Below are 26,692 nucleotides of genomic sequence, written 5' to 3'. Positions count from 1 at the left end.
CAATAACGTTTATGTTCAGATGAAAACGAAGATCGAATCTTTTGTTTTATCCAACATGCCGCAATTGGTAAAGCAGGTTCCGGTCCGAAAACCGACTTTTCTGCTCCATCCATGCTGATCTTGCTAGTTCATCAGCCTATTCATTTCCGGTTATACCAGAATGGCCAGGAACCCAAACCAGATGAACGGCATTTAGAATGCTTAGTTCTTCTAATTGGGTGTGGCAGGCGATGACTGTTTTAGATCTAGAATTAGCCGCACAAAGGGCTTTTATAGCGGCTTGACTATTTGAAAAGAAGTAGATAATCTGGCCTATCAGTTCTTTCTGAAGTGCAAACTGAGCTCCGCACATAATTGCAAAGATTTCAACTTGAAATACGGTGCAGTAACTACCCAACCAATAGGATTTCTCCAATTCCAGCTCACGGCAGTAAACACCAGCACCCGCGCGACCTTCGTACACGGAACCATCGGTATAACAGACTACATAGACGGAAATTTTCCTTTCCATGTAGCCTGACATCCACTCCTCTCTAGGAGGAAAGTCACTTGAGAAAGTCCTATACGGGAAAGTACGCACGTACGCAAACTTGTCCTCAGCAACAATTTGCGACCACAATCGAGTATGACCAGTGGAACCGTCCACTGACTGCCAAAGGCCAATCGCGTGTAGTCGATAAGCACATATTAGTGCTTCAGGTGGAAGTGTAGAGGTTTAATATTGAAAATAGCTTCTAGGGCGGCAGTAGGAGTTGTAGTAAATGCACCAGACATTGCCATTAAAAACATCCTTTGCAGATGGTTTAGCTTTGTCTGGACAGTCACAACCTCTCCTCTCTGCCACCATAGTGCTTCAGGTGGAAGTGTAGAGGTTTAATATTGAAAATAGCTTCTAGGGCGGCAGTAGGAGTTGTAGTAAATGCACCAGACATTGCCATTAAAAACATCCTTTGCAGATGGTTTAGCTTTGTCTGGACAGTCACAACCTCTCCTCTCTGCCACCATACAAGACAACCATACGCCAGTATTGGTCTGACAACGACCGTGTATAACCAGTGTATGTATTTGGGTTTAAGCCCCCAAGAGTTGCCAATTGCTCGTCTACATTGCCCAAAGGCCATGCACGCTTTGTTTACTCGGAAATCAATATTTGTGGACCGATCAAGCTTGGAGTTGAGAATCAACCCCATGTACTTCACCTCGTTACAACATCAACATCCGAATGGTAAAAGCGCGGAGCGCGAGCTCCAATGATATTTCTACGTCTTGAAAATAAGACGGTAGATGTTTTGCTCGGATTTACCGAAAGTGCAGTTTCTTGGCACCACGTTTCCACGACGCGTAGTGCCTGCTGCATTAACCCTTAAATGCGCACGCTGAAAAAAACATTCATAAACAAAACTTACTTATCTAAAGGCGGTAAACATAATTTACTCTGGGGATGTTTTTCACTATGTTGTTTTAAAGCAACATTGCTCATTTAAGGGTTAAAATTGACGAATTTTAACCGGAGTTTGATGATCTAATTGAGAACCTCTCTATGAATCTAATGCTACTACCTCATTAGCAACTAAGTGAACGTTCATTTAGTTACTAATGAGGTACAAGCATTATAGCACCGTAAATACAAAAGATACAGCAAAACTTTATTTAGTAAAATTGTAGATAATAACTAGTTCTACAAATGTCCCGTACATAACTTTATCAAATTTTGCTCGGCTGAGACGGTACTGTCAAATGAATCAAAATTGAGTCGAAGTAATCGAACCATCCTTGTTCTTGATACCAAAATTTTGAACTTCTATTTCAATATTTTTGCAAAAAGATAGTCTATAATATAAAACATAGACTGTCTGACTTTTCTAAGCGATTTACTATGGACGGTCTATGCTCTACCTTCCTTTACGTTCATTACAGTATACAAGGAAAATTCGTTTAAACGCATGGTAATATTTTAATGTTTTAACCTAACAAAATATTATAAACAAACCATAATAATATCAAATCGTGGTTGCCTAAATTTGTAATATGCAGCAATACCGATTTCAATAGTCCTTCGAGAGTTGAGAAAAGGACAAAAATGGGTTTTAATAAGGGAAATTCGTTTAAACGCATTTTAACTTTTATTGGTTCCAACAAGGATGTGAGCAATATTTTAACAGTTAACAATACTTAACATTTCGTTTGCTTTACGCTATTTTGAATTGTTTCGAAAATCCTGTCCGCAATCTAATCGACGAGCTTTTGCAGTATTGCGACATGAATGGATCTCCAAGATTCTTTAACTGCAGTTTCGAGCTCCCGTACTGTTCCAAACTGTCATCCATCTTGGTTAACAAGCTGCACTAGAATACTCCAAAGGGTTTCAATTGGGTTTAACTCTGGGATACGTGTAGGCCATTTCAAAACATTGATTTCTCGCTCGCAATGTTCTCTTACTAACGTGGAAGGCTGCGTTATCTTACTGGAAAATGAAATCTTCTGCCATAATATTCTCGGTAAAGGGAGCCAAGACCTCTTGCAACAATTCTACGTACTTTTCGGACTCCATCGTGGTTGAAATCGTCACACTAGGTGTTATTCAGTTACGCGAAATGCAGCTCAAACCACAAGCATTCCGCCATCAAAGTTTCTGTTCAGTTTGACTTCTGGTTCCTTCCTCAAATCACTCCAGTAATAAGCCCAGTAGTCGGGGCAAGCGAGATTGAATTTCTTCTCGACCGAAAAATTTACACTGCTCCATTCTTTTTTCCACAACATGTGCTTTTGGGCGAATTCCATCCTAGCTTGGATATGAGATGGAGTAAGATTAGGTTTTTTGGACTTTTATGTGTACTTTAAGTGTCCACATCCTCGCAATATTTGTGCAATTCGCTTCTTTGTAATCGAGAGCCTAAGTTCCTCCTCTATTTCTGCAGAAGAATACCATCCTGTTTCGCCCAGCTGCACTATTCGATGACGGATAGTTTTTTATTTGGGCGTTCCTCTTGGTATACTTCTTTATACCAATATTTTTCACCTTTCTTGACTAGATTTCGTATTATTAGTTCGAATCGGTTTATTCTGCTTGCTATTTCACGGTTGCTTGATTCAACATCCTTCAATTTACGGGCCACTTTTGCTCTGAGTCACTTAAATACTTTCCTTTCACTATTTTGCCTTCTGACCAACAACATAAAAGTACCAGTCTATGTTTTGCTTACCTATGCAATCATAGTATACTAAAATGACAGCTAGCTAAGGATTTGTCCTCTCAGGAACGACCAAAAGCGGTTTTTGTTAGTATGCGCTTAAACGAATTTCCCAAACCATTATTAAATATGTTGGTTTATCGGAGTCATGAGTAGCATTCAAACCAAATCAATATATACACAAAATCTACTCTCAATTACCAGTCGCATAAAGTTGTATTGACATATTCTTTTTTGGTTGTTGAATCATATCAGCCAAAATTGACCATGCGTTTAAACGAATTTTCCCCACTGTATAAGGTACCCCGGGCAAGCGGGAATACGGGGTAAGTGGGAACAGAATTCATAACTCTCTTCAACCTCATTTTCTCCAACCGAACCTTTCTAGAAATGAAAGATACAACTCAAACGCATGCATTAAAATTATAGATTATTTATAATTGACGTTCCAAACACCAAAATTGAACTTTAAATTTGAGCGTTATTTTAAATTTGCGTTGTAAGTTTGACGCACCTTTCGTAAAAGTACATGTTTTTCTAACAATAGGTAACCATAATGAGTGTATTAACAAGTTACACCCGAAAACTAGTTGTTCATATTGACAAACGGCAATCAATAAATGGGTCGAAATAATGTCGGCACTTCAGATCACCCGGGGCAAGTGGGACCATTTAAAAATAAAGTGTTTCAGTCGAAAACATCCTGTCTTAATACATGTTTTAGATGAACTACCGAACATTTTCAGTTCAATTACATAATATTTATATCAGTAAAGCTTTGAAGTAAAACCGAAAAGGACTAAACCAAGCTGACCCATAAAAGAAGTCCATTAGTACAGTTAATGAGGGAACAAACAGTTTGGTCACAGTTTGGTTACACCGAAACGATGTTAATTGAAACTGGAAAGGCAAAGTTAATATAATGAAGCAAATCTGCAACTGGAATTGAAACAATAAAGTGATGTGGTTGTTATAGCGTAACTATTAGCTCGTAACAAACAGATCATAATCGTATTTTCAAGCTATTAAACAATGGTTAATCATAAATTACGTCTCGCAAAAATTGGATACAGCTACATATTACACTACATTTTATTATAATAATGCATTACAGCGCAATTGCTCACGATTTGTGTGTGGTCTGATTTCGATACGGCATTTTTGGATGAACCATTTGTAGAAACATTGTCTTTGATTGTTTCTGGCAATGGTTGCTGTATATTAACATACACAATTTTCTGTTATTTTAAGCTTTTTAATCAAATTTAAATGTAGGTCCCGCTTGCCCCGGTAAATGAGGCAAGTGGGATACCTATCGCCATAATTTTAAAAATTGTCCTCCAGATTTATTTCATGTAAATTTATAGGTTTTTTTCGTAATTAAACCTTCGAAGTGATACCACTGAAGAGTTTCTGTGCTGAAAGAATTTCGAAATAATCATAGGTATCATCATAGGTATAATCATTTCCCCTGGGTACATTAAGTATACAAAATTTTATCAGCTCCCTAATAAACATAATTCAGCAATTTCTACAGCAATGATAGCTTTAAACATGCGGGAATTGAAGAAGATAAAAATCACATTCAGTGGTTAACAGCAATATGTTTAACGTTTAACGTGCGATTACGCAGTACTACGGACCCGTTCCAGCTAAACGATTCTCATTTCGATCCCACAAATTATGTGAATGAAATGTGAATGAAAACAGAGTGTAAACTTCTATGATTACCACTCTGCTGACTCAAGCCGCCTTCTGTCATAGAACGACTCCGACATGAGACGAATGCACAAACAGCCCGGGGCCACTTGACGGCGGTACAAACTGTTGCTTCCACATTCGAGAGGACACCCGAGCCGAACTTACCGCGACCGCAAAAGCCATACCCCCATCCGAACGTGTTTTTGACGGGTCTACGACTTCTACATTAATGCCATAACTGCTATCGACAGGAACAAACACAAATAAAAGGGATCACCATTTGTACGTTAAGCGGAAAAATGTGTCAACTTAAAGGATTTTCCACCTCGGTTCTAGGATCTGCGAAACCTAGCAGCAAAACCTCTCATCGCCAGCCACAAGAATGTGAGCAGCATTCATATCGCTCGTTCAACTCGTTCGTTAGCTTTGACTTGTTGCGGAATTGTACCTAATCCTTGTGCCTTTTAACAGCATGCTTTCAGCTCAGACCGTTCGTTCCGGTGCGGTAGACATGTGACATTGAACCCCATGTTTGAACGGTTTCAGGCGCCATAAGCACTTGGTATTTGCGGAATGTACGCTGCGTATTTGTATGGACGATTCGTGCCCAGTCGCAATTTTGATAAGCTTACGATTAGATGACGAATCAATAGGTAATAAGGAATGGATTTAATTTTTTTATTAGTCAATTTTTGTGCATTACTACTTTTTACTATCTTAGTTAAAAGTGGATATTATCAAAGGAAAATAAAACTTTAGTTCCTCTTAATGTCCGACTTTCGAAAAAAAGGAATTGGTGTTTTAAAATATTATTTTCAAATTTTAATACATTTTATAACGGACAATAGAAGTAAAGAATGCTCCAAATCAATAACAAACCATATAAAGCACTGTTTGGTGAGACTCACCCATCTTGATAGCAATTATTTTTGAGTCCAGTAAATTTGTCATCCATACGGTGGTATCCATCTTGCCCTCAATTTTTCTTCCCCATTTAAGATGACAGTAGCAGTATGTTCGCCACAAAAGTAACTGATCCCGTCTGGCGATAACAAAGTTATTAGAGAAAGCTTTTATATATTGGCAAGTAGGAACGATTTAATAGTAAACTCACTTCGTGTTTCCACTTGCAGAAAAAATAAGTCCAATCAGCCACCACAACTGCTTCGAAGATGCAGTGGAGCGATAAACTACGATGATATTCTTTAGGATTTTTCCGCAACCCAAAAATCATTCCACCCTCAACTGCTTGCTTGCATATCTCGTAACATAAATTATAGATAAAAGCAGGGCGAACAGTTATAAACATATTTCTGGAATAGTCTTTTCGGGAAAAAGGCGTCTGCAGAGTATAGCGCGTTTTTATGGACTCTCAGTTTGTTCTCCGGTTTGGATCTTCAACCGCATACTCAGACCTTTCCCTCAGACCAGCAGATGCTCGTAAAATATTGAGAATGATCAGCTTTCCCTGCAGCCTTCCGCAGTAAACCCAGCTGAAAAAACCTGATTTAATCCACCTATTGGTGAAAGGAACCTTTGTTATACGGTCTTACTTGCTATTTGAGATAGAAATCGACACGTCTTCGGAACATAAATCATCTATTAGTTAACGTTGCATTGTGCGTTGGTTTACATAAAAATTTTGAAAATTGAATAAGCTTACAAAATTTGAACAAAATAGTAGCACTTACAAATTTTGATAGTTCTTTTTCTCATGAAATTGCTGAGTAAGTTGTTACTAATGTGGGTAAGTGCAAGTAAAAGTAAGTTGTAAGAAGAAATATTATTCTTTAACATATACATTGCGTAGTAAAGGTCTAGTTTATAGGTTTTTGAACTATGCATAACTATGCATCAATAAGGTTTTCTTGAAAAAATTTCATCAGTTTTTATTAACCTTCGGTTACTCACGCTGTTGTATTCTGAATAACATGTGTAGGTTTTTGAATGCCATATTTACCAATCGGTGTTTAACTAACGTATATTCTTCAAAAAAATGTTCAGTAAAATGTCTGAATTATTCAATACAATAATACTTTAAATTGTTAGGAAAATAGATCAGCATAAACCGAGAGCACAGAAACGAAGCAAGCAGCATGTGAGGTGTAGTGTACCGCTATTGGCCCCAAACTGGAATTTTTTTCACGTTACTTCATATGGAAAAATGATGTCTGTATGTAGCAAAACTATCAGCAAATGTAAAATGTTTAAAATGTATCCGTCAGTTGGTAGTCGAGTAATACGGGGTTAAAATCAGGGTATTTTTATAATCAAAGTTCTACAGTTCCTAAACAAGCAAACATAGAGGTATACTATTTTCAGCAAAGTTGTGTATTTTTACTATTTGTATAACTTTGTAACAGATGAAAAAGTCATACAACAATTACAAAAAGAGCTAAAATAGAAAAACTGATTTTACAAATACAGAAACAATAAATAAGATTTCTCTGTCTTCGCTTCTATCTCAGGATCTCAGTCTTCAGCAAAATTTCTTGTAATAATAGGCTCTAAAACTTTGCAGAACATATCAATGTGTTATAATGAAACTGCAAAAAAAAAGTTTTTTCACTTTTAGGAGGATTAATCCAAATTTAAATTGCACCAGATGATAGACCATTCAATTTCAAGAAACTCTTCCGAAGGTTCGATAAACTTAAAAACAAGTTTTCCTAGTCAAAACTCTAGTGCGCACGTTTTCTTTGGTTTTGGGCTATTGTGCGCGCGAGTAACTGTGTTGCAAAAGTTGGCGCGAGCGTCCGAGGATTGATATCTTTTGACCGGTAAAACCAATTCTTATGAAATTTTGCATATATATTCGTAGTGTCAAAACCTCTCGTTTGATATTAAAATAATTGAAATTAGGTAAATTATCTTGGTTAAAATCATTATAAATTATTGTTAATTTTGGTGTGGTGTATACGATTGCTCATAACTTTCAAATTAAATGTCCAATCCAAAAACCATTCAATAGTGATCTATCCGGCTATATTACCTGCCAAATAAAACTTATAGCGCATAAATCGGTTTGGCCATCTCTGAGAAACAGGCGATCATTTGAACCTTATCAAAAATGGTTTTTTAAGGCTAACTTTTAAACTGCTTGTCCGTTTTCAATAAAACTTGGTAAAAAGTTTAGTAACAGCAAGAGCTTTCGTTTGGTACTAAGATCGTTAAAATTGGTTACGTAGTTCAGGAGAAACGCGTGTCACGTAGTTTTCACATTTTTGCTTATAACTTTTAAACGAAACGTCGGACCGCAAAGCAATTCAATAGTGATATACTAGACAATAATACCTTTCAAACAAAAGTAAAAGCGATCAAATCGGTCCAGCCATCTTCGAGAAACAGGCGATAGAAAATGAGCTGCACACACACACATACACACATACACACACACACAGACATTGCTCAGTTCGTCGAGCTCTATCGATTGGTATATGTGATTCGGCCCTACGGGCCTCGGATCAATTTCGTGTTTTTCGACCAATTTCTAAACCTTTGTTATATAGTATAACAAAGGTAAAAAGTAAATTTTGCTTGAAAAATCAATGATGAGTAACTCTCAACCCCCGTGCTGCCATTGGAGTTGGAGAAACTCGCTCATTCGGATCGCAAAACCGGAATGGTTGTCCGCACTTCATTGGCGCAAAGTCACGTTTGTGTCATTTATAATATGATGCTAAGAATGTGTGTAAACTTCTAACCGATAAATCCAATGCACAAAGGAAATAATTTGTACTAGTATATTTTTTGACATGGAGCAATGAGCGCGCGGTTCGATTTACGAGTATTGGTAAAATACGTTGAATATTCTAGACTAAACAATTCCCTGGTACTACGCTTACTAGCTGCGATTTATAGTATTTTACTTATATTAAGAAATGACTAACATAACTATCACATTAAAATCGTAAAAAATCAATATTCATATTATCGTTGTTAGTATCGTGTAAGCGGTAATTAAGTCACACTGTAATAATACACCTACGACGAAAGAGTTCTAAACAAAAAACACATTTGTTGCTGAATTCGCTTTCATATTACTCAAATTATCAGTTCTTTAAGTCTTAAATTTTTCAAAATTTCATGCACTCATCACAAACGTTAGGAAATGTCATTACTTTCATGTAGAACAATGATCAATTTATGTCTTATAACTTATTGAGAAAGTGATACAGAATTTCTATAGCGTTACAACTTGAAGTCTATAATAACAATATGACAATAACATTACCGGCTGTAGATAACCACTTGTTTCAAGGCGCACTTCATCCCTGGACCAGCTTCACTTCAATTACCGAGGCGGCATCAAATGATCTCACTCACCCATTCGCGTGTTGTGACACCAATCTGTCTTTATTCAGATGAACCCGTAAATGGGCGATGACATGTGGATTGCTGCCAGTAAGTCGAACACTCAATCTCACTTAAGAATAACCACCTCTAAGCTGATCAGATTTATTTTGGTTTCTGTACATATCATTGCCGATTTTTTATGGTAATTTGATTGTCCTATTTAAATGAAAACATTTGTTTTATATATCACATACTAAACAGCGTCCACGTTATGATTTCTGGGTAAACAGCGTCCATGAAATTTTCTGGGTATCAAATGAAACAATTAAACTAAGTTTTAGCGTCTTTATTTTAACTAATTTCACTTTCGTATCCGAATGCCCGCACTTTGGCCTTAACCCCAGCCATGAGATTTTGCATAACCTCAAAATCTACATGTTTTTGCATATTTACCCATGCTGTCTTCTTGTCTTCAACTGTTTTGACTACATTGGAACGTTTCAGAAAATTCTGCTGCGTAATAGCCCGGCTTTTCTCGACTGGCCGCAGCTCCGGTGTATTTAGGGGGTTAAGCTCTTTCGGCACGAAATCGACAGTATGTATAAGGCACTACTCTAGCACGTCCTTTGCGTAATGACATGAAGCCAAAATCCAGCCAGGATATCGTGGGACAGCTGTGAGACTTCAGAACAGAAAAAAGTGACTTGTAAGTCTTTTAAATCCACCTGTCCATTTACGGTATCTGTAGTCACCAAAGGTACACTCCGCTTTCCACATAAAAAATTGCTTGCCAAATCAAGAATCTCTTGGTAAACTTTGACATCTTCTGTTTTCGGAAGTTCTCTGGAACATCAAACATATCCTTTGCGGTGAAATACTGGTTCCCCGATTTCTGGTTGAAGTCCGATTTCACGTGGGTCTCGTTGTACATAACGCAGCAGCGTGGTTTTGTCCATTTTTTATCGTATAACTTTCGGGCACGACTTTTCGCGACCGAATTCTGTTGGGGCCTTCTGAAACTTGAACGTACGTATTCCATCTCGAATTTTGGCCTTCTGGATGAAACTTTTGCTCAGATTTAATTTTTTTTTGGACAAATCCCGAACGGACTAGTTTAGGGCCCTATTCTCACAGTCACCTCACCTCACCTCATTTCTTTCACTTTCCTGTCACCTCACCTAAAGTCACCTAACCTTACAGACCCCATATGATTTGTACAGTCACCCAGTTGAGCGGAGTCACCTAGATGACTGTGAGAATTGCAAATTGTCATTTCACCTAAAAATGTAGGTGAGGTGACTGCGAGAATAAGGCCCTTATTTTCCCGTCCAACGGGACCAACCACGCGGGTGTGATCCTTAACAGTATACGGATGACTTTTTTTTCGCATCATGGTTTACAATCGACAGTCAGACGTTCTTCGAACCGTTTTATGACGCGAAAAACCGAAGAATAGGGGGTTTTTCGAATTTTTACCGATGGCACGATGTGATAGATTCTCATTTCAATGTATTTGTGCAGATTTTTTTCGCAAATGAGCTGTTCTTTCGATGCCATTTTTAAGATCTTTGTACACCTGATGAAACGACTTACACAGTTTAAACATTGCACTTTGAGCTTTCTTCATGCAAAATTTTTCAATTTTTCAATTAATTTTATCCAACGGTTCAAAAGTTAGAGCAATTGCAGTGTGTTGCAATTTTATCGGGGACGCACCCTTTATATTATTATAATATTAGGCCATAATATTATAATATTATGTTATGGCGGGTTCAAATTGACCTTCGCAGAAATCCAAAAAGTTTTTGGAATTTTGTTAAATCGAAACGAAAACATTCTGCTACCCCTTCTAATGTATTTCTCGATGACGCTGAAGCAATTAGTATTTTGGAATCGTGTGAACTATTCGCGAAATTTTTCGCGTCGGTTTTTGCTGAAAAATCTGCATCTGATTCGGAGGTTGTCGTCGCATCTGCTGATGTTCCTGCTGATTTAGTGGATATAAACACTTTTGAAATAACTTCCGATGATTCTGTCAGCTGCCAAGAAAATGAAACGATCAAGTTGCCCTGGACCCGATGGAATTCCGGCTCTAGTCTTCGCCAGTTGTGCACTTGCGTTAGTGGATCCGTTGTGCCAGATATTCAACAAATCGTTTAAGGACGGAAAATTTCCGACGATCTGGAAGCAGTCATTCATGGTCCCGGTATTTAAAAGTGGCGACCGTCGGAACGTTCGAAACTATCGTGGTATTACTAGTCTTTCTGCTGCGTCCAAGCTATTTGAAAGTAGTAGTAGTAGTAAGTAGTGAGCAATTTTCTTCTTGCTAGGACAAAATGCTATATCTCTATCGACCAACATGGATTTATACCTGGTCGATCCGTAAGCACAAACCTATTGGAGTTCACATCTACTTGTATATCACATATGGAACAAAAGGCACAAATTGATGTGATCTACACGGACTTGAAGGCTGCGTTCGATAGTATTGACCATAAAATACTGCTGCAGAAAATTTCACGACTTGGTGCATCTCAGAACTTTACGAAATGGCTCAGCTCCTACCTATGTGGTAGAGTCCTATGCGTGCAGCTCGACTCTTGCTTCTCTTCCCAGTTTACTAACTTGTCGGGTGTACCACAAGGTAGCAACATGGGACCGCTTCTGTTTTTGCTGTTTGTGAACGATATTGCTTCGCTGCTTGAAGTTGGATGCAAGCTAATGTATGCTGACGATTTGAAATTATATTCAGTAGTTCGTTCCATAGACGATTGTATCCGGCTTCAAAGGCTCTTGGATGTGTTTGTTGATTGGTGCAAGAAAAAATGGCTTGTTATCAGCATCACAAAATGTCAAATCATGACTTTCCACCGCATCGCCAGTCCGGTTGTTTTCAATTACCAAATAAATGAACATGTTCTCAAAAGAGTCGATCAAGTCAATGACCTTGGGGTTCTGCTTGACACCAAACTCACGTTCAACTTACATCGTACCACGGCAATATCGAAAGCCTCCCGGCAGCTCGGTTTCATTGCTAAAATTGCACGTGACTTCAGTGATCCCCACTGCATGAAGGCGCTGTACTGTTCATTAGTTCGCCCGTTGATTGAAAATGCTTGCTTGGTATGGTGCCCCTATCAGTTGTCGTGGAATTTGCGTATCGAAAGAGTGCAAAAACGTTTCTTGAGGCTTGCGTTGAGAGACCTACCATGGCGCGACCCAATCAATCTACCACCGTACGTCGATCGTTGCCGTTTATTGGGTCTTCAGACACTTGAACAGCGTAGGAAGGTTCAGCAAGCAGTATGTGTTGCAAAGATCTTAAATGGCGAAATCGAGTCACCGAGCATCCTGTCTCTCATCAACTTTCGTGCATCGCAATGTGCCCTGCGCTCAACCGAGCTATTGCAACCGAGATTCCATTGGACCACCTTTGGATACTATGAGCCAATAACTGCCTGCATCCGGACTTTTTCTATTGTGGAAAGTTTATTTGAATTTAATGAACCATCACATAAGTTCGCTCAAAAATTGTCTAATGTTAGCTTTTTATAAACCGACCAGAAATATTCAATAAGACCATCCATGTCAGTTGATTTTTACAAATAAACAAATAAACAAATAATAAATATTTTATAAAGTTTTTGTCCTTCCGGTGAGGGGCAATTGAAGGGGGTAAGGGAGCGAAAAAAAGCGAAGAGATTTTTTTAATCAAGCAAGAAAAAATTGTGTCCTAAGCAATACAAAACTGACAAAAACTTTAAAGATAATTTACAATGGCCTTATTTATTTCCCATATCTGTGAATTGCTTACAAAGCATACGCCGCCGCACAAAGCTGACGATGTACAAAACGCTAATCAGACCGGTAGTCCTACGGACTTGAGACAGTAACTTTGCTTTCGGAGGACATAGGGTAAAGTGGTGCAGAATGCACCGCTTAAGCAACACATCATTTTGCAGAGCAACAGCGTGTTTGTTCCACGTTTTTCAACTTCTAGAAGACCTTGAGATCTTTTTTATACTTACTCCTGGTAAAATTCCTTAACAAAAACCAGTATTTTTTGTTATTTTTGACGATTTTTAGCAAGAGTCATAATCATTATGTGTGGCAGAACGCCAAAGCCCGTGGGCAAAACGCACCAAGTTTGCCCAGCTAGGCGTTAAACGCAACCAGCAAATTTACATATAATCACGTGTTGTATAAACTCCTAAAACTAGGCTGCCGAAATGGCGGAAGCGTTCGTTATAGCGTTTGTTACACACGCTTGTTTGCTGGGATACAATGGGTTCATATTTCAACATAATTGGCAATAAAATTTAATCATCTACTTTTCTCCAACTAATGTGTGATGAAATATTGTAAGTTAAACAATGTACAATTAGGTTCAAGCCAAATTCTAAGTCCTATACAATACATAATATTGCTACATTTTTAATAAATAATCCGAAACAGAAGATGTACTGTAAATTAATTTTTTTTTTATAACTGTTCGATCCCGCTGTGATGCATTCTACCCTGCATTCTGTTTTGTATTTTGAAGTTTTTTGCAATATATGTGAAAAACATGCCTAGTTGATGCCGTTTTTGTTATGAATCATCGAGTATGACAGTATATCAATTAGATAGACTGTATTTATTATGAAATTTGCATACCGACTAGTGGTAAAAGCTTAAGAGAAAACCGTGATTTCTTACATGTGGAATGAGATCGCGGATAATCGCTTGATTTTATTGGATGTGGCTATGTTTGATACTTTTACATTTTACACAATTATGAATTAGCTTGTTTTACACCAAAATAAAATGCGCATTCATAATTTTACCAAATATTTTCCGCGTTTTTGAACAATTAATAGCATGGGCCATTCTACCCCCACGGTGCGTTCTGGACAGTCTTCCCCTACGTACACTAGCCGTATTTGAACGAAAGGTGTTGCGGAATACTTTTGGCGGAGTACAAACGGAAAGCGGAGAGTGGCGTAGGCGTATGAATCACGAACTACAGGCACTAATTGGAGAGATTCCCATCGTACACCTGGCGAAAGTTGGGAGACTACGTCGTACGGCCATGTCGCAAGGATGCCAGACGACCGTGCAAAGAAATCCGTTCTCTTCAAGAACCCCACCGGCGGAATAGAGAGGCCCAACGTGCTAGATGGCTCGACCAGGTTGAAGCCAACTTGCGTGTGTCGAGGCGCGCAACGAATTGGCGACGAGTAGCTCAGCACCGAGTACAATGGAGAGGAATTCTTAATACCTACAGCAAAAGCCACCCCGTCTCTCGGCTACTAAAGTAAGTAAGTAAGTCTGTGGGAGCACTGCCTTCTGAGACACTTATAGAGATCATGGAATTCATTTGACTTCATTCATCTTAATGCACTGTAGACGATTAGTCAAATACGACTCTAACCAGCAGACATGTTTTGATGACACACCCAGACGATCGAGTTCGGCAAGCACAATATGGTGGTTGACCCTATCATAGGCTGCTTTAAGGGCGGTGTATATCGCATCGACTTGGAGTCCCTGATCCATAAAGGTGAGACACAGCGATGAGAACTGGACAGATTGGTAACGTTAGATCTACTAGAGATTAATCCGTATTGCTCTGAGGAAAAGTATGATTTCGAAGCTCTGAAAAGTTCTTTGTTTATAAATATTTTAAAAAGTTTAGATCCGATGTGATGCCGTTGGCATTTCAGTGGTAGTCCTAACGATTAGAGGGAAGCATGAGTCTGTGCGTCCGATTATTCCCAGGGGACAAGCATAATGTTGATGAGTTCGCGTGATACTGCAGAGTGGTCAACAAGCTATACAACAAGCTGCGACGCCAATGCGCACCAAACGAAACGGAACAGCTTAAATGCCATTTTTGACATCGAGGCTTAACCTTCAAAGAATGAACAATTCAGGAATAAAACGAAACCCAATTAGAATTCTTTTAGCATCTGATTGCCTCTGAGCAACTGAACTGATTGCCTCACGTAATTCCTGCCGCAATAATATACGGACTTCAGTTGAACTGGATATCGCAGCTATTGACCTACACTGGAAGATTACGGATACGTATAACACACACTGTCCAGTAAATACGCGAACAGTTTGCCATGATGTGCGCTGTCGAAATTAGATGCTGAGCAATCTCAGCCAGAGGGTTAGTCATCTGCCAAAATGGCTACAGAAGACTACAGAGCTTAACTCACCAAATACAACGCTGAGCTACGCAAGGCCAAAGAAATCCAGTGTTGAATTTTGCTAAAGCATTTGGACCCATTTAGAGGTTACGCGTCTCCAAAAAGCGATGTCCAAGGACCGCAATAATGGCCTAGAGCCCCTAAAAAAAAAGGATGAGTGTCTCACTGTTACTACCAGGGAGACTTTGGAAGTCTCTTCTCTAGAAAACGCACTGCCCTGGTTTGATAGCGACCATTGGACAAGACGTCGCCAGGAAGTAGCGGGATGTATCGTTACATAATGTGCCAAGTGACTCGGTTCTGCTTGCACGTCGGCTGTTAACAGAGGCTCCAATCTCGAGCTTTTTTAAACCAATGAAATCTCCAGGTCCAGATGGCATTCTACCCATTTTCTAACACAAAAACGAGTGGCGTTATAATGTTCGAGCCCATCAACCTTTTCGACCCAGTTTCACTTTGGAACATATCCCGGAGATTTAGCGGTATACCTAAGACAGGTTAATAAGACAAAACGATGCCCACGGCTTTCAGACCAATAAGACATCAATGATTCTCACGGATAATCACATCCGTAATGAATTTTTAAAGGAAACAGAACTGCGCTACTTAGTAATGTTAATTTAGAAGTCGCTGAAATATCAAGAGACGGCACTTTTTGCTTTTCTTGATATTGTAGGCGCTTTCGATAACACATCCGTCGCATCAATCAATACGGCACTCTATCAAAAGGGAATCAACCGCACCCAATGAACTGGATTCGACCAATGTTTTTGGACACAGATACCACTCCCAATGATGCGAGAGATACATCGGTCACGGTTTCAGAGATCTAAGGATGTCCACAAGGAGGCGTTCCTCCTCTTCCCCTTTAATCACTGGTGGCCGACGCACTCCTTTACCAGTTATCGCAGTTTGGTTATGCGACCATTACTTACGCCGGTGTCGTAAACGGTATACTTATAATTCAACATGAGGAAAGGGTAGTGAGGAGCCTAAGAATAAACACATGGTTAAGATATTGATATTAAATGGCATTCATTTTAGTAAATTCGAACCCACGACCTTTCAAGATATGGCCCACGGCTAAAGCAGACTCTGAAACCTTACGGTTACGAAGCCGCCATTTAGCCTTTTAGGCTAAATGACAGCACACGTCAAACCAAACCAAGTTTAGTGCCTGATCTGTCTTTCAGTTGCCAGTGGCATGCGTACAACGTGTGTCCCATTGGACAAACGGGCGATAGGCATACGGATGTTAGGCATAATAGGCATTAGGCATAAATATATTAGATACAATGGACGATAGGTATAATGTGCGGAAGCCATAAAGTATGGTAGGCATAATTAGTGCCAGGCAATCTGCCGTTAGCCCTCTTGCAAGTCCAATCGAGACAATACCTACGGAATACCTACGAATAGCTGAAACACAACTCGACGAAATAACAAAATGCATAATAGATCTAACGGCCAAATCTAAAATGACCTAATTTTTTTGTTATTTTCAAATGATCTAAGCTATAAAACTTGTTATATTGTGCATACTTTCACCATAATGCAAAAGCATAACAATGATCTACCTAGTGAGCTGTCATTCTAAATCAAACATTAAATAACTAGCTAAACTTCTCCGTGTACACATTGTAATCAAAACTCCGACTTTAAGAATACAGAATCTCTTACGTTGTTTGGTGCAAAATGCCTTTTAACGATGGCGCCCAGTGGCGGTGGTGACTTCACTCGACAACCAGTTGTTAAAGCAAGCACTCGGTGTCTGTTTTGTAAATAAAGTTATCATGTCATATTTAACTGATTATCGCGCCCTGCTGCCCTTTCGCACCCGGACACTGTCACAAACGTGTGCCAGCCATGGTTCCTACTGTCAGACGTTTCGACATACATATGTAGGTGCCTACCTACAATTACCGAATCGGGAGCTTCGATCGTGTCACATCCCGGTGGCTCGAAGGGCTCTATAATTAATGAGTGGGTGGCGTAAAATTGAATTTTAAAGCTCCGGAAGCGATTCCCACATTAAATCATACAGTCGGTCGTTTGATTTATTGGACCATTTATTATTGCATTATGGGCACTCATTTTGGTGAATGTGAATGCAGACTATGTTACCGGTCCCATCGAAGTGTATCGTGACTATAGACTGCACGACGCGTTTTGCAGCTATTGATGGTCACTTGTTGAGTGGGTTCTATGAGCGGTCATAAAAATTATGTTCAGCTGGTAACACTTGAGTCAACCGAAGAGCATACAAGTGGGATGGACAGATATTTATTATAATACGTATATAAAACAATCGGGCATCTGTAATCGACGGATAACGAGGCTGCAATCTCTGCGCCCTCCGCGGGAGCGTACGCTGCACGTCACTCTTGCCGCTGCCACTGTTTCTCCACGGCTGGCAGTGACAAAGGGGACTTATAATAGCCTAATTGAGATTTATGGGATTTTAACCAAATTACACATTATAGCGTGTTTGTGATGAATAAACTGCATAATAAAACCGATACATTATCTGCTCATTCGGGCCAGGCGGCGCGTGTCGCTCACAAGCCGGGAATGATTATCATCGCTAAGAAAGATAGGTACACGCTTTGTCAAGACAAACTTATGATTAAAGAGTTAAACTTATAATTTTACCGACGATCTTACGCTTCTTAAAGATAAAAGATATTTTCTTCAATCGTAAAATTTTACTCGCTTTAGGAAAGATGTTATTTCGAAACACCTTCTATACATTCAGCTGAATCATACATCACCGAATCACAATTTTGAAACTGTGGAAACAAAAATAACACGGGTTAAAACTTCTCAGAATTTCTTATCTACATCTTTTATCTAGGCTGATAAATTAATCTGAGTTGAAGTGTTATGTCTTTTGCATATTTTCTGATTTCGTCATTTCACAGTGCTAATAATCAATCCCAAATTACTAATCATCAATCCCAAACTACTTGTTATAAGTAAAGAAGAATGCAGTGATACGTCAAGCTGGAGAGGGCTTTCAATCAATCTTGTAGACGCCCACAAGAACGTCTTGGTCAACTCCTTAACTGTGGAGCGAGAAAGAACCGGTACCAATGGAGATAACGGCTTATCGTATTTTCGCCGCCATAGTGGCATTACAAAATGCCGCTCAAGGATGCCTGACAGCCTGACCGATCATACGAACCAGTTTAATAACTTGGCAGCCAGACACTTCAGTTCAGACCATTTTGCATTCAAGCTAGATCACCTTACGAATTTTCAAATTATCGAATTCAAAGGTGAAATCCGTCCAATTGCACCCCTGCGAATCGGTGAAGATAACGTGAAAACTGCAGGCATTCGTTAACCGTTGCCTGCGTTACGTCATTCGGATTTAGTGGTCTTACAACTTGGTATTATTGTTTACACGGTATACTTAAAAACTAGTAGTTAGAGTTCTAAATCAGGATTTCAGTGTGTTGTGGTTGACAGTCGAAGTAGGACACTAAACGGTTGAAATTGCATTGTAAACCGTTTATAGTACTAAAGGCGCAGTACATGCAAGAAGGAATTGTTCCGTGTTAAGCGAGGCCGAGTTAAGATATCGAATCTTTCTAGAATCCACGGGCAGTCAATTCGGAATTTCAGAACATCGCATACGAAGATGGCACTAGTTACGTCCCGACGTGTTTGCAAGGTGTCAAAGGTGATTAGTCTGCAATGCTGTTCGTAGCTTGGTAACCGGAGCGGATCATTCCATGGTTCATAACATGGTAACTATTCCATAGTGCTACAGAAGGCATAGGGAATGAACCTCCGTTGCACCGACTCCATTCGACTGACACCGTTTTGGTAATACGGGCTCCATACGTGTGTTCAATGCTCGAGGTTGGAGCGAACCAACGCACAGAAGAGTAATTTCAAGCAATAAATATCATTGAAGTTTTGGGCGATACATATAATGAATCCCAAGGGTACGAAATGGGGAAGGCAAATGAGAAAGCGTCCAACACTGCTCCAGCCATCCCAAGCTCCTACCTAGCGCCTCCACGTGGCCTTACCCGGTAATGCTCTATTGAGTAGCCAAGCTAGGAGATGCGATGATGGGTGGTTCTCGGCAGCCTGATCTCAAAACTGCGGGTTTGGATGACGGCTGAGCCCCACGACCTTGTTAGTAGGTAAGCTTAACATAAGTTATTTTAATGATTTGTTTCGTTTTAGCTCATAGAGCAAGCACCTCCTACTGTACAGTGAAAACTCGGGCCGAAGAAAGTTTAAATAATGCTGATGGAAAGCAGAAGAAAATATTAAATTAATAATGGAAGCACTCATGTAAACTCAAATGATGCAACTCTATTCCATTCGAAGGACTGCTGGTGGCATTGTTCTGTTTTTGTCTATATATCTTCATATAATGTATATTCATATAACACATATTTTATTACATTGCCATATACCATCATTATCGTAAAGGGGAAGGAGCATAAGGGTATCGAATGAATCAAAGACTGGATGAGGGATGTGGTAACCAGCCTAAATCATATAAGGTCGGAGAGGATTTTGACGCTGCCTTATAGCACACAAATCATCACGCAAGATAAGTTTGCACGGCGAAGTTATGTATCTAGAAACCGGAAGTCTATGCTGGAAGGAGTATCTTATATCCCGTGGAATCATATAAGCGACATTGCTTATAGATTCACCCAACCACTTTTGGTCCTTCACGAACAGCATTGACATGAAAGTTGCTAGGTAGATAAACTGGATTCTGCAGTAATTCTACTTGCATACAATGGGAAACCCTTGAGGTGATGGTAGCTACCCCCATACATACATACATACATACATACATACATACATACATACATACATACGCATAATGAATCCTGCAGGTTCCTGCAGGTCTTGTCGACAACGAACGAAACATGCTGTTTGCAAGTCAATTTAGAGCAGTACCGGCGTAAGTGTACACTTGATAACCGGTTATAGGATTCAGCTTTCTCGAGAACGTCATCACTTCACATTTGTTGGGGTTTACTGCCAAACGATTGTATTTGCATCATCCAGTGAATATCAACAGTTGCTCCTGGAGTGCGAGAGTGTCCGAAGGGCGATGAGTCGTTGACTTTCGAGAACAGTTTCAAGTCATCGGCGAACACAAGCGAACACTTAATGCTCAAACGTCGTTGAAATAAATAAAAAACCAACAGTTCGAAATGACTACCTTGTGGGACTCCGCAAAAAAGTGGTAAAAGCCAGTGAGATGAACCCATCAATAGACACATTAATAAGACGATTCGATAGATACGATTTAAACCACTGGAGCAGCGGCCCTCCAATGCCCAGCTTGTCCAGTTTTGCGACGGCGATTTGGTTTCCAATTCAGAACTTTACCATCGATGTCCGATAGAAACGGAAATTCGGGAGCATATGTGGAAGTTAATCCGTCGTACTATGAGAAGAAGCGAATAAAATCTACAGGGAGGTACTCAATAGGAATCCACAGGAACAGCGCAGAAGAATCATACCCAAAGGATTATGGCGATGTATCCTACCAAAGGCTGAATATCCGACTGTTGATGCAAACCTTTCCTGGCGGAAAGTGAAAGCTATCACTGTTGGCAATAAAGAAATCTGATTTTATCCCTTTGCTTTGCCGAATCGATGGGCGGGATCATAAGGAAGTAAGTGAGTCAGAAGGATGCAAAGAACGTGCCACAAACAAAAAACAAATAGTTGCGTGATACTTCCTGCTGGAAGTTTTTAAGCTTTGAAATTTGACATGTTTTCTTCATATAATATATAATAAGCCAAGTATGAAAAAAGAATAAAATGAATACGTGTCGGCACGAGGAGTAAGCGATCTTCTTTTTATCGACTGTAAAATGTCTAACATTTGATGCTGGATGTTAAAAGAAGGAAAAAATGAAATATTGTCGATTTGCCGAAGTTTGAAAGACATTCTCGATCGATACGTTACGATTTGTACATTTGTTTTCGATCTAAAGGCCCCCATACACGTACGAATTTGTTGCCTTTCTTTTTCCTTTTTTCTTATTAGAAGCCATTTTTCCTTATTTGAACTTTCACCTTTGTTAATGGCCTCTCCACCCCCGTTCTTTTCACACACCTCTCTTGTCTTCCGCGTCTTGAACATCTGTTGCTCTTATTTGGCGCTTCCCCCTGTTATGGGCCACCCGCCCTCCACTTTTCTTACTTTTATACTGATTGTTAAAAAGTATGTATGCCAAGTTTAAAGAAGAACCGTCCAGGACATGACTCATACAAGAAAACCCTATAAAAACCATCGACCTGCACATTTTACTTGCACGCTAGCAGCCTCATGTCAAATACATGTTGCGGAGTATTTTATATTTGTAAGGTTTTATACTGTAGTGATTTTACATTTGCACGGTTTTATACTGAAACCTCGAAACTAAATCGAAGCAACACTCTAGCGCTGCGGTATGGCAATGTTGCGAAACATGCTTTTTTAAAATGAGTGGTTTTTGCATGGATGATGGAATTAATACGCATGTCTCAGCATTTGTTTCGTTGGCAGGTGGTTAGAAATTTTATACAGAAGACCGCAAGTTGAGCTGCTTTCAGACTGGAGTTTACCTATGTGGCTGTACCAAGTGAGATTCGTATCAAACGTTAGGCCAAGATTTTGCAACTTAATATGGACTTCACTACAATCCACAAGGACAACGGACTCGCATTCCATAGCGTTATTAATTGCCATTAATACTCCAGCACCCCGTGAGTGATTACTGCTCAATTCTTTACGATCGCAACGGAATGAAGTGTAGTCAGGAGATAATTCGTTGTTGTCGATATCAGCCCTAAGCCATGTTTCCGTAAAAACAAGTACATCATACTCACAACTGGATAGCAATAATCGTAGTCGAGCAGTTTTAGTTCGCGAACTCCTAACTTTCTGATAATACACAGAAGGAGTACGATGGAATGTACAGGCTTCTGCGCTAGACGCACCAGGATTCAACATAAGGCTGCTAACTGGAGAATCCGCAGAGACGACTGCCGCGCTAGACGCACCATGATGCGACGTGAGATTACTAATTGGAGTATCCGCAGGAATGGGTGGTACACTATTATCGTTACGCGTAATGTTATATTACGAATCATATTTGCCAACTTTCATGAAGGACCATCCAGGCATTCCGGAGTTATGGCGCAACATACGTACGTTCTCACGTTCACTTTTGTAATCATTTCCCACAAATCGTCTTTTTTCCAGTTAACCTGGTTAATCTGACCGATCTGAATGTTTTGCAAAGTAAAACAAATTTATGAGAATATTTTAGTTGTGTTGTATTTTCCTGGACGTTTAAGTACGGGTCGTTTGAAATTAGTTCTTTGCTCGACACGTTTTCTTACTTTTTCGTTTGCGGGAAAACTAATTTGGCAATCCGGATTAGTTACGTTTGATTTAAATTTTTAACACGCTAGGCGCTACCATTTGGTAGAGAACGCTATTAGCACAAAACTTGAAGTCCGGGTTCTGATTCGGTCCGTCCTGGATGAAAATCGGAATGGATTTTCAAAATCCGATTTGTGTTTGGTCCGCTGCTTTTCGAGCCGACCCACAGTCTGGATGCAATATTCGCAAGTTTTAAAAAAGTAGATCAACGAAGTGAAAGAATACATTCGTAAATTTAGCATTTTCGAGAAACTTTACAAAAAATCTTTGATTTTATCTATAAACAAAAGTTCCCAGGTAATCAATAAGCATTACTAATGCTATTCAAATGCAGGTCAATAAGCATTTGAGTCACCTTAAATGCTACTTAAAAGCTACTTTGGAAAAATATACAACTACTTTACTGATAATCCTCTTATAGTGCTGACAATGCTTATTTGCAGCATATTACCGACAATAAGAATTTGAATAGAATTTTGGATGCCAAATTGATGCGAATATACTGTCAAAAAGTTAATAAACAACAACGTGCAGTATAAAATGCCGGCAATGCCAATAACCAGCTGATTTACTGCTTTTGTTAATGCTTATTGGTTACCTGGACAGGTACATATAAATATCATTTGATGCACTAGCCGAACAAACAATTCATTGCGCGAAATATTCAAGTAATTTGCAGAATATTTGTATAAGGGGATAATTCGATTTTTTCAGATAATATTTTGTGTAGAAATCGTCCGCTAAGTGAATATTTTGCAAATTTCATAATAATGGAATAAAATCCTTTACTCATAATTCAATCTATATCAATTCAGGGAAGTTAACAAAATGATAAATAAAATGATGGGTTTTGTGAACTTAATTGATTGTTTGTGTGTTTCTTAAATCCATCTCAGTTTCTTTTGGGACAGATGGAGTCTATTGAGCATTCGTTCACCACAAAAGCATTCATGAATTTCAAATTCAAATAATCGAACGTCACGCTGATCTTATCAATAATGCTTTCAGATTACATGATTTCAGAAAGATATCTTCCAGGTTATTAACTCTATTGTATTGCCTCTATTAAATTTTGTCTTCATTGGCAAAGTATTTAATTGATATACTTATACACGTAACTTTCAGTATTTTTTCGTAATATCCAACTAAAATCCAAATAAAAATTCCATAAACAACCAACGTCTACGGCATAAAGCACTCACCTTGCACAGCTCCGGCCCAGCAGAGCCAAAATAGCGCCCATTTAGGGGTCATAAACCTCTGAATCCACCGTGGCCGTACATTAAACCAGCCGCAGTAATAGACACATTCCTGGTCCTGTACTGCGCCAGCACCTTTTTCCGTATTGATGCCATCTTCCACAGTCGCGATAAACAGTTCCTTATTGGCAAGGGCCGTATTGTTTTCGTTTGAGCTGCCGCTTTCGGACGGCAACTCCGTCAAGGTCGTGACAATTGAGGTTCCGTTCCCATTATGCTTAATTATAACATCCGAGCTTACCGATGACATGTTGTCTGGTATTTTTCTACTTTTGCAATTGAAGCTAAACTTGTCTCTTCGAACACTAATTAGTATTCAGGCCTGAGCTTGGCACTTGAAACATGTGCTACTGTTTTAAACAGACGATTCGACGTTTCTTCTTTATGTCCGCTCTCGTACAAAGCCAATAGGCTCAAATAAAATATATTTCAATGCTTCAATTTACAGTTCATGGTAATTGTTCGATTTCGGTCTGCAAAACTGAACAACTGTTATGCATCGAAGGCCTGCACATTCAGGGTAACGATAATCCTTCGATAACATACAGACAGGGTTTGGAAACCACGCTGCCAGTCCCGCTTATTATGGTTTATTCAGTAATGTAAAGTTTACATAAAATTATGCAAAATCCACCTCAATCACAGCACCTTGAATTCACCTGAGCAACATGGTTTGCAGGAAAACGGAATAGCACTAAGACAACACACGTAGACGTAGTTCAATACCTAAACAGACCCGTCTCCACTGGATTAATGACTAATAATCAAAAGCTTATCGATATATCACTCGCAAATATTGTTATTCCAGCCGCCACTAGCAGTGTGACTTCCGTCCAATTAAAAACTTTTGCTCACTAACGATAAGCGAGAACGCTCATATGAAACCTGCATAATCTGCCCACACGACGGCGGCAACCGTTGCTAATCACTACGATCACCAACTCAGATCACTACACAAAAGACTTCGCTGACTGGTGTTAGGAAATGCCACTTCGGTATGAACTCAGCACATGAGTTCAACAACAGGAGATAAAAGTGATAAAGTCGACACCGCTAGCACTCTTCAACTTCGAAAGCGAAAAAGCCGAACACCTACTCCAGGTCACACCCGTGTTTATGGGCGGGAAATCGCGATTAATCCGTCCAACTGCAGAGCACTCCGCTCAGTAATGCCTTCCAACCAAACTTGGGAAGCACGCTCACGAACGATGTTACCGCGGGCAGCTTCAAACGGAAACTGAACGGAAATATTATGCACCGGGACGCTTATGGCAGCTCCGTCGCCGCATATCCGTCGTCGTTAGAGGACCCACCGACGGAGCTATGTATAATAAACAAAGATTCAGTAGGAAACTGCTGGTATGAAGTGGGAGTGAAGAAGTTTCGGTTTCATTCACCACGATTGTACGCGTGTTGTTGGACTGAGAATGCGGTAAAAATACAGTGGGAAGTATTGTGACGAATTGGATGATCTAATGACGTTTTAAAAAGATTGATTCACGCTCACCTGCTATGCAGCACGAGCTCGGAAATGGCCCTGCTAAAATTACATATTTTTGCCTGTTCTGAGAATAATAATGAAATTCAAACAAATAGTTTTACCAGTAGCGAAATCGCTTGCTCAACAGTAAAAACTAAAAAGAACTGCGTAATGTTGATAAGAAATCTGTTGTATGGGTGGGTGATCGTGTAAGTGATTCTTGCTATAAACAAGTTTATGGAATGGATAGTACTCACGATCTAAGTGCTCATATTTCAAAACTGATCATTTCTTCAATTGTAGATTAGTAGTATATTTACTATGTGACTCATTCATATTACGTAGACGATTATTTGAAACTGTTCGATTATTTTAAAACATAAACCTTTCTAGTAAAAGTGATAGATATTAAGTTTTTTGGAACGATTTAGTAGAATACGAAACCTGGAAATTAAATAACAACGAAAGAAAACAGACACTGAGGAAGCCTGCAAGTCGAAGGCGAAATACGTATCTGTCAAGAATAAAATATACATAGCAGAATTGAATTAGATAAGTTTTCTTTTTATTTAATTTCCACAGATAGATATAACAAAGGAAGTTACATATATGTATGAAAATTAAATTCAAATAAATGACATTGGATAAACTAAAACCTTTAACCCTTTAATCACTCGTTGGAACAAACAAGCCAGGATGACATGCACTATGCACATATAAATTTCATTCCAAATTTGAACCAAACATTTCTTAATATAGTCAATAGTTATGCATTACGCATGCATGCATGATTTTTATCGAATGGGTTAGAAACCGGTAACCTGAACATTTTTCAGTGGTGATAAATCTGGTAAATTTTTCGAAGAAGACCTTGATTAATAAGCTTTGGTGTATAATACTGTACAATACTTTCGATTTTTTTTAATTTACTTGTATATGACTATACGCGTTCATCATGTAAACTATTTTTGGGAAAGGAGGAAGTGTCTGATGCGAAAAATGATTAATTGGATGGACTGGAAAATTTGTTTTAGACCAAAAATATATTTGTTTATTTGTTTATCTCGCTACTGCCACCCGACGTATTAGGTAGTCTAATACAGTAATACCTCGATATAAAGCAACTTTATTTTTATTTTCGTTAC

At 39.2% G+C, this 26,692-nt stretch overlaps 1 protein-coding gene across 1 annotated transcript in view; it reads right to left on the bottom strand.

Moving 5' to 3' along the window:
* Window positions 1-24,418, bottom strand: part of LOC128742975 (solute carrier organic anion transporter family member 4A1) — a 47,194-nt gene extending 22,776 nt beyond the window's left edge. Inside the window, exon 1 of the mRNA XM_053839475.1 lies at window positions 24,011-24,418. Within this exon, the coding sequence (XP_053695450.1) occupies window positions 24,011-24,317 (307 nt within the window). The 5' untranslated portion in view covers window positions 24,318-24,418. The remainder of the gene's footprint in view (window positions 1-24,010) is intronic.
* Between the last annotated feature and the right edge of the window lie 2,274 nt (window positions 24,419-26,692).

Source organism: Sabethes cyaneus, chromosome 3 (genome assembly GCF_943734655.1).
Source record: "Sabethes cyaneus chromosome 3, idSabCyanKW18_F2, whole genome shotgun sequence".
Classification (NCBI taxonomy): domain Eukaryota; kingdom Metazoa; phylum Arthropoda; class Insecta; order Diptera; family Culicidae; genus Sabethes; species Sabethes cyaneus.
The sequence above is the reverse complement of the archived record's forward strand: the minus strand, read 5'-3'. Positions and strand labels throughout refer to the sequence as shown.